This window comes from Blennius ocellaris (assembly GCF_963422515.1).
Source record: "Blennius ocellaris genome assembly, chromosome: 16".
NCBI classification, from domain to species: Eukaryota; Metazoa; Chordata; class Actinopteri; order Blenniiformes; family Blenniidae; genus Blennius; species Blennius ocellaris.
In genome coordinates, this window is record NC_137665.1 from 14,638,573 (window position 1) to 14,648,421 (window position 9,849).

General features: G+C 40.5%; 1 protein-coding gene across 1 annotated transcript; it reads left to right on the forward strand.

Moving 5' to 3' along the window:
- Positions 1-539: 539 nt before the first annotated feature.
- Positions 540-3,557, forward strand: ccdc43 (coiled-coil domain containing 43; the record flags this gene model as incomplete). The annotated part of the gene is made up of 5 exons (XM_080511678.1): positions 540-713; positions 1,175-1,265; positions 2,206-2,341; positions 2,428-2,483; positions 2,712-3,557. The coding sequence occupies 5 exons, from the start codon at positions 540-542 to the stop codon at positions 2,897-2,899; spliced, it is 645 nt and encodes a 214-aa protein (XP_080367804.1). The 3' UTR covers positions 2,900-3,557.
- Positions 3,558-9,849: the final 6,292 nt, after the last annotated feature.

Genomic DNA, 9,849 nt, shown 5'->3' on the forward strand with positions numbered 1-9,849 from the left:
ACCTCCAGCTTTGATGACCATGATGTTCCTGAGCTAGACTGATCAGCCAGCTCTGATCTATCTCGACAATCTGCAGGATGTTGTATAAATAAAATTGAGACAGGTTATACTGAAGATAATGAAGACTGCTATCACACCAGCGAAACCCGTTTCTCTGTTGCTAATATGTTTTTTTCTCTTTTTTCTTCACTGTTTCATTTGATTTGTAAAGTATATTTGAGAAAGTTATTAGAAAATCATTTGTGGAGTAAATGTAAAATATAGGAGTGTTTTACAATATTCAGTAAAAAAAATAAAAATAAAATAAAATATATATATATTTTTTTTATTATTATTATTATTTTTTAGTTACATTAATATATCTGATAGTTTTTCTGTTTGCTTATTTGAAAAATTATTTTTAAAATGGTTTACCTGAGCTGGGTTGTTGGTTCTTGCTTAATTTTGTGTTGGCGTACGCGTGTGCGTTTGTAATTTCTTTTTCGTCGGGCAATGTCAATGGACAGTCGAGCAACCGCGAAGGACCCAAAAAGGCCAAGATGGCGGCGCCCATGCCAGACGCCGGGGAGTTTGAAAGCTGGCTAAATGATCGTTTGGACTCGCTGGAAGTTGACCGAGAGGTGTATGGGGCTTACATTTTAGGGATCCTGCAAGAAGAGGAGAACGACGAGGAGAAAGAAGATGCGCTTCGAGGGATTTTGTCCGCCTTTCTGGTGAATACGTGAGGCGGCGTGTCCCGCCCAGGCTGATCTGATGTTAGCTGAGTCTTCTCTGCCAGCCCGCTTTAAGTGACAGCGCACGTCATCTGGTATTTGTGGAGCTATTTGTCGACGTTAAACACAGCCATAGATCATGAGTGAAGGTCGAGACACCACAGATATTTTTTTTAGACGGATCGTCTTTCATGCCAAGCCTTATTCATAAAGTTAGGATTTTTAGCCACATGTAGTTTTGACAAGTGTTGGCAATGACACAGCAGCATTTTCGTCTCTGGTTACGATTATGATGGTGACTCGATCTATACTGCTCAGAAAAAAAGTGCAGTGATCTGTCACTGGTGGGACTTGAATATGTCTTCTTACGTGTTTCATTCCTGCTTTGTAATCCGAGAGCTGGCTGTCACTCCATGCGTCATGTAATGAAAACAGAATATGACTCACATTTGTGTGTGCAGGATGGGGACTCTATGGAAGATGTCTGTAAACAGATAATCAAGCAGTGGACAGAGTTTTGCAGCAGATCAGCAGCCAAAAAAGATGCAGATGGTATTTATTCCATTTTTTTTTCTTCCTTACTGTTGTCATCAAAAGTCAGAACTTGCTTTTCCTTCCAATGCACCATGCAAGAAAGAAATTTCAGCTACAGTGAGGGAGTGAGTAGCTGGAGTTGGCCGGATGTTTGCTAATCTTACTGAAACATTGACATACAGTAGTGTACACATAATGCACCTGCGATTTAAAGCAAATAGGGACGATATGACTGCCTGCATTAGTGCAAACACACCAAAATCCACTAGAGTATACAGACCTTTTAAAAGGAGCAGTTAAAAACAAGCCAGCAGGCCCATCAGCACATTTAAATTCTGAATAAATAGAAAAAGACAGCTTGCTAGGCAGGCTGTCGGTAATACCGGTTAAATAGAGGCAGTCGCTCTTTCAGTTTAAGATCATTTGGTTTGAGTTTGCAGCCGAGTCCACAAAGACACTTTTGTCTCGGAGAGGCGGAGATTAAACATTTACACGTATTTAAAAACTAAACAGTTCCTCAGCTTGCAATAAAGTATTCAGTAAGTTCAATTACATGTAAATACACCACATGTGTTCCTGGGATTGTTCAACCAATCGACCTTTTACTTCAACACTTTTCATGATCCCAGTTGCTTCACGGTAAGATGATACAGTGATAATAAGACAAAAGTAGAAAACAGCAAGTTCAACACTAAATAACTGCAGTATAAAAGGTGAAGTAAGAGTGGTTAAAAAAGACAATAAATCAAAAGTAGTACATGAAATATTACAAATAAATATTTAAACACCAATAAAAGTAGTTTGGAGGAAAAGACAATGGGTCATATATTCAGGTGCTTTAAGTAACTTTGAACCAAAGTTGTCGTCAGCAGGTCTGGACTAAAGTCATTGTTCATGCCGCACTGCAATGTAGTAAACGCTATGATCCACCGTGTCTCTGTCCTCTCTCTTCCTGCAGCGGAGGTCCAGGCCATCGCCAGCATGATCGAGAAACAAGCTCAGATAGTGGTGAAACAGAAGGAAGTGTCTGAGGAGTCGAAGAGAAGGAAAGAGGCCCTTCTGGCTCAATATGCCAACATAACAGACGAAGAAGAATATCCTTTAATCCCATTGAGTGAAATCGCCCGATGCAGTCACTTGATCTTTAAGAAATGAGTTTTCTCTCCTTGACAAAAAGCACTGAAGTGGAAGAAGAGGAGCCAGCCTGTGCGAATGCCTTCACTGGAAATGAGAAATGTATCCTTTAAAAGCCGTTTTCAATTGGAAGATGTTTAATACCATTTAATCAAATTGTATTACAAGTGTCTCTAAAAAAAAATTTAAGTTAATTTAGAAATGTTTCATCAGTTGTTTCTAATTACGGAAAAGTTACAAGCCTTTGCTACAATTGTAACTGATGAATTAAGCAGAAATGCTGAATTAGTGCGTCTTGCTTTGATCCGCTGATCCTTCACTCGGTGTCAGCGCTGTTCAAGAACACCAACGTGGAGGAGGTGATGAACCGACAGAAGCAGAAGCGGGAACAGGCGCGTGAGGACGCCCAGAAGAAGAAGGACACGGACAAGATGCAGCGAGAGAAGGACAAGCTCGCCAAACAAGACCGGAAAGAGAAGGAGAAGAAGCGTACACAGAAAGGCGAACGCAAGAGATAAAACCAAAAGAATGGACAAATGTGTTCCAAAAAAAAAAAAAAAACAAGTTGGTTTTTTTTAACTGCAAGAAGGCTCATGTCTTCAGCTAACCCTCACTTGCACCTTCATGAATGTCAAAGCCTCCCTGTCCATTATATTTTGTTTCGTGTGAGAACAAAATCAAACCCTGCATTTTTTTTTACACTAATATAGTCAAGTACAGGAGACACTTTGGGAAGAAAGGTGCATCATTTTGTTGGAATACTGCTGATTCTTCATCTCATGCTCCAGTGTGTCACTTTTCCTTCATAACTCTCCACTGAGGCTTTCAAAGTGTAGGCGGTGTTTCCTCCAGAGGGCGCCAGAGAGCTTCAGATGGGGGGGAGGGGGAAACGACAGGTTGTCTTCCTTCCTTACTATCCAAACTTTACAATCTAACGTGATGTAAAGCCCCAGTTTTGAGTGTGTCACGTTTAAAGCTCCTCCCTTTGTAAACCTTGCCACTGGTGAAATGGAAGCGCTGCATCCTCAACAATTCAGTGGATTGTGTGTGTGTGTGTGTGTGTGTGTAATGATTCTCTGTGCCAACATCTGATCCCCTTCAAGAACAATAAAAACTCACCGTGTCACATTTCACAGTTTCAGTGTGTTCACTCTGAGATGACAAAAAGGTGCCGTTGTGAAATTATACCTCAAATCTATCATGTACAATCTTAATGTAAGGAATCTTTTTAAATAAATAAACGGTTTCAGCAAGTTGTTTTGGCTTTATTTGTGTGTATTAAGTTCACAGAACACATTACAAGAAACGGGAACGTTGAAGCTTCAGGTGGAAAAGCAAACGGGCTCTTTTAGAGCCAACAGAGTAAACCCACACAACTATTTATTTTAGTAATGAATAAATATTTGGTCCTTCGCTAACAAACACGTCTTACTGATAAAAACCCATTTCAACATTAACAGGGTTCCAGTTCAGACGACGCAAATGCCTCAATTTAACCACAGACGTTAAAATAAACATAAAATGGAACATTTCAGACAAAGGCATGGATAATTTAAACTTCGTTACAAATTACAAGACATGGCATTGAGAATCGTTCCACAAACGTCACTGATGTTTTTTGACGAGTTGGAATATGGTTGCCACATTTCAAACTTCACCAAGTCACAGATTAAAAAAGAATCAGATTCCAGAATATTAATATTAATCTACTCTGGCTACATCATGCCATGATAAATGGCAAAAATTAATTGGAACCCTTCAAACAACATTTATATTTAATGTGATTTAGTTATTACTTGGGAATAATCAAAACTTGTGTATTAATACAGTCCAATAAATTAGAATTTAAAAAAAAAAAAATTCACTGAACTTTCCCACATAAATAGTGTCTTTAAATACAATGGTGATATCATGCAGCAAGATTCAATTTAATTTGGAGATTAACCCAATTAAAGGAAAAGTTAAGATTTCATGCATTTCCTACACAACAGAAGCTTCTTGGTGTCGAAGATTCAGTCAGGAAGCTTCGAGTTACCTGTCGAGTATTCTGCAGTGACAATGTAGGAGCGTTTGTTTTAATCACCTTGCGGGGGCAGTTTAGAATCAGGGCAGTGTGAAGTAGATTATTCAGCTCATAATTTATGCTTGCTATTTGTTAAAAGAGAATCCCTGGCAGGCAGAAACGCCGCTCTCGCTGCGGCCATCCTCACCGTTCACATGTTGGTCCTGCGTCTTGACGTGGAAGGCGGTTATCATCTGGAGGGAATACCACAGCGCCGTGCGGAGCCGTCTGGTGGCGGCGGCGAGGCCTTTCAGTGCGACGTCCATCAACACGACGTCTACGGAACGGGAGACGAGTTAGTGATCCGACGACGGCAGAGCGCGAGGGGTGTCTCAATGGGACGTGGGTTACCGTTGCTCTCGGTGAAACGAGGCCTCTGCTGCTGTTTGTTCAGGTCGGCCTCCTCGCGTCTCTTCCGCAGGACACAAACGGCCATGGAGTGGCAGCTCAGCGCCGAGTGGATGTTGGCGTGGAGGGAAAGTCGGTGCACGCACTCGATTCTATCCAGGAGGTTCGCCACCTGCAACACGATTCAACACATTTCGACACAGTTTTCTAAAGCTGCAAATAGGATCTCCAGCGCAGGTGAAAGCTGCGGCAACAGCCTGAAGGTGGCGGCAGAGAGGCAGGTAATTCACAGCTCTCACCTTGGTTTGCTCTCTCATCTGATTGAGGAGGAGCTGACTGATGACTGCAGGGGTTGGGCTCATTTTGGGGAGAGTTGAGTTTGATCTTGTTGGACTCCTTTGTCCCGTGAATGTTTTCATGAGGAAGCCCTCTGCCTGACATAGAAGAAAATACACATCAGTGTCATTAATATAGACTCTCTAACAGATTCTGAACAAGAGAATACAGTAGGTCCTAATAATCTGCAGAAATAAGAAAAAAATGTAATAACATACCATCAACCTGTCATTCTCCAGACACCTCCACTGCTCATAGCACTCGTCCAGGTAGAGTGGAAACTGGACCACGGGGCCTCCTTGGTTCATAAACATGGAGTTTACTGAAGCTAAAGCAGTCATCTGATTCATGTTCTCTCCCCTGCGGGTGAAGTAGTTTAAAGGTAAAGGTACAGCCTCACTGGCCGGCATCATATCACCCAGAGTCGGGCCAGAAGCGCCGCCTCCATAAGGCAGTGCGTTGTAGTTGAAGGCCTTTCTCGGGGGTCTTCTGAGGTCATTTCCAGGATAGGTGCAATTTTCTCCACCAAACCTCTGCGGCTGCACACTCCCATGGAAGTCCAGAAATGGGTCTTTTGAGATGGGCTGGTTCACGTCGGCTCTTGTTGGAGTGTTTGTTTGGGCTCCTATTGGAGAGCTTCCTCCCCTGAAGCCATCCATAACCATCTGCGGCCTGATATTACTCTGCATGTGCTTCAGTTGAGTGTGTTGCTTCAAGTATCCATTCATGTGAAAGTTGTCTCCGTGCCTGGGCATCTTCTTCTGCTTCTGATTGAAGAAGTTCACCTGTGAGAGACCTGACTTGGGTTGCTGATGGAAACCGTAGTTTTGCGGGCTGAAATCAGGAGCATCTTGAAAAATGTTGGGTTTAAACGTTTGTGTCTTCATCCCTTCGTTTTGTTCCCTCCAGAGTCGCCTAATTTCTCCTCCGGACTGTTTTGGGATGAGTACGGCAGACGGACCGGTATTCCACTGTTCGGCTACGTTGTCGTCCAGGTTCAGACCCGCCATCTGTTTGTGCACGTTTGGAAACGAGCCGAGGCGCACCGCACCGTGCTCGGCACGCGCGAGTGACTGAAGCTGGCTGACGCCTTCTGCCGCATACGGCTCACGATAGACGGGCTTGGCGCTGCTCTGAACGCAGTGCTCTTCATAGAAAGGACCAAAGCAGGAGCTGTTCATTTCATGTGGGGGTTTAAAATCGCCCCTGGGGTCAGGGAGGCTGCTCATGGCTTGATCGTTGTCGTATTTGCTTTGTTGTGACCAAAAGCTGTTTTCTCTGTTGGTAGTGGGAAAACCTTGTGGTTGCTTGTGAATACTGCGGGAGTGGTTATCGCTACTTGGACCAGTCGAAAGCCACTGTTGAGAGAGGCCATTGAGGCATTGATGCAGCCCTTCAACGTCTTCGCCCACTGATTGTTGCCGTGCTCTCCTGAAACCATTCTGGGGTGTGTTGTTTGCGGGAAATGAAGGGCTTTGCTGTGTTTTACCATCAAACTGACACTGCAGCAGCTCTCCTTTCATCGTCTTTGGACACCAGATGGAGTTGCACATTGGTGGGAGGCTGAAACATCAATTGCACAATTGTTTTCTGTCAGGATTCAATCATCGAACAGTGAAGTCAACATCTGCCGATGCCGAACACTAAAGTTGATTAATCATCTTTTTAAACTGTAGAAACTAAAACCTCTCCTCACCCTTCATTAAAGCAGCCGTCTGATGAATCAGCCTCGTCCGTGATGTTTGACACGAGACCCTGCAGATCAGTCTCCCAGACAAAATCGGCAGTACATGTCGGTTTCCTTCAAGAAAAATAAAGTTTTTCCGAGTTCTATATGAACAGTGCTAGTTGAACATGCATACGTGTATAAACACATTCACGTATATTTACCCAGAAGACCTTGAGTTATCATGAGTCCATGGCACAAACGATGTCGTGTGCCGATCTTGCTTTAAGGCATTAGGGATGGAGAAACCTGGCATTGTTACAATGATTGTAGCACTACTACCCTTTCCAGCGCCCAGATTACCTCCTACCTAAATAGGAGAAGAGATGAAAATGAGAACCAGAACATTTCAGGTGAAGTGATTTATGAAACCGGTGTTGATAGTAATCTCTGCTTCAGATAAGTTTTTGTAAATTTAGAATGTTGACTCCAAGTGAAACATCATCACATTGACCCTCTGTCTTCATATTTCACATTCCTGACTTAAAACATTTTTTTCAATTGTAGATTACATAAATACCCGGAGTTATAAATTCGGGAATATTAATAGTTTTGCTTAACCTAATGAAACAGTTAATCAGCAAAAGCGCTCTGGTTCCCGTTGAAAGCCATTTTAAAGTCAACGTTTTTTTCCCCCACCCAACTCGCTCTAAAAGAACAACATACTCAACCGTGGTTATCCGATATAGCTTTATATGGTTCATAATGCAAGGATTTGATTTTTTTTTTAAGTATATGATCCTCATTAGCAGTCATGAACAATTAATTTTACTTTCTTCCGGCAGGCGTTAGTGATGTAAATATACCAAGCTTGCGAGCTTCGAGCCTCGTTAGCTAGTCAGAACGACACTTTAAAACCGACTCTTGTTGGCTTTTACTCATCAGTGAAATTTAACAAAAAATCTAAGCGATAACTTACCGTAAGAAAGTCAGAAACGGGACTTTTTGGAGGGTTCTTTTCTGCGCTTCGAGAACACTTTTTTTTTTTTCGCGTGCCGTCTCGCCTACGATGGCCAAGTTTAATACTGACCTCGTGACCTGAAGGCTCATTGGCCGAGCTGAAGGAAGATTATATTTACATCCAATCCATGTCGCGCATTCGCTCGACGCGCACAGCAACCAGTGTAACATGGGTCCACCTGCACTGGCTCAGTCCACCTGCACTGTATTCATAATATGAATATTCATATTATTATCTTCATCACGTCTAATTCCCGTTTAGAAGTAAGAAAACACAAGCGCAGCACCAATGAGATAAAGAAAAAGATGAGATTGACAAATAATATTCCGAAATGCGGTGTTAAGTTTGGTTGTTCAAACAGTATAAAGAATGGGAGGGAATTTATTTTTCATGTCCTTCCAAAACATTGGTGGTGCAAATGCAAAATCCAAGTCGAGGCAAGTGGAATCTGTCTGTTCATGAGTTCCCTGTGTAAAATATTTCATTTGGGATAAATAACAACACTGATTATCTAAAAAAAAAAGTTGCCATCAAACAGCTTATTATTTCAAGCACATTCACTGAAATAGTAGTATTGTACTCTATAGCCAGGTTCTTTGCACCTATTTTAATATGCATTAATTATTGCATATTGCACATTGCAAACATTAGCACATTTCCTTGTGAAAATTCTATATTTTTTAATGTATGAGTGTATACATACACATACATACATACATACAAACATACATACATACATACATACATACATACATACATACATACATACATACATACATACATACATACATACATACATACCTTCTGATGCAACATATGGGGGACATTTCACTGTATTTTGCTTCTATACTTCTATTATAGCTGCTGCATTATTCATGTTTTTACAAACTCACCCTGACAGCGTTGCCTCGAGGCTAATGATTGTTTCCTGTAATTCCTGGCAGCATCAGGGATGTCAGCTGGGTTTCATTGTTGTGTTGTGCCAGCTACTCTTAAGAAATTTGTTTAGGGGAAAAGAAAAGAAAATCAATGTTTTCTTTGAAGTTTTTACAATATGCGTGGTGGTTTGGCGGGCAGGATTTGAAGCTTCTTGTAAGCCAATTTTGATCCACAGTCATTAAACTACATGAATATGAAAAAATGTTGGCGTTCATGAATATATGTAAACTTTCTTTTCGATGGTCTATGTAAATACATTCTTGTTATTAGTATTATTAATAACAACAATGACAACAACAACAGCAACAACAACAATACTAATAATAATAATAATAATAATATAATAATAATAATACTACTACTACTACTAATAATAATAATAATTATTATTATTAGTAGTAGTAGTAGTAGTATTGTTTTTGTTGTTGTTGTTGTTGTTGTTGTTGTTGTTGTTGTTGTTGTTATTGTTATTGTTATTGTTATTGTTTTTGTTATTGCTATTGTTGTTGCTATTTTTGTTATTATTATTATGTACTATCAATAAAAGTATTCTAACCTTCATGGACTTATGAGTTCATAAAGATCTTGAAAGTCCGGTTGGGCCACGCAGATCCAGTTGTTGAATAAAGTTAGATAGATGCAACCGGAATACAAGAAATAGTAACTTCAAAATGAAAGGAAAATTCCCCCTCATATCAAACAAACAATATTTTGAAGATCAATTTTATACAGCATTATCTTGTTTTAAGTTCATAATAATAATAATAATAATAATAATAATAATAATAATAATAATAATAATTTATATCATTAACAGCAGAGGTATGAAGTAGATGAGGACTTGTTTATGTTGGTGTGTAATAGTGATACTAATAAGATCTAAATAAATTATTTGCTTTAATATAGTTTAGTCGATTTAAAGTAAAAAATCGTGCCTTTACCGTTATTTGAAAAACTATGAAACCAGTAAGTTATTCCAGTCGCGTGTAATTGTGACAGTGTTGAACCGGAAGTGCAGAGTGTGTTTGTGGCTGCTTGACTCTCTTGAAGAGTTGTGGAAAGAAGAAAAAAAAAGTCTGCCCGGAGTTTGGGAACG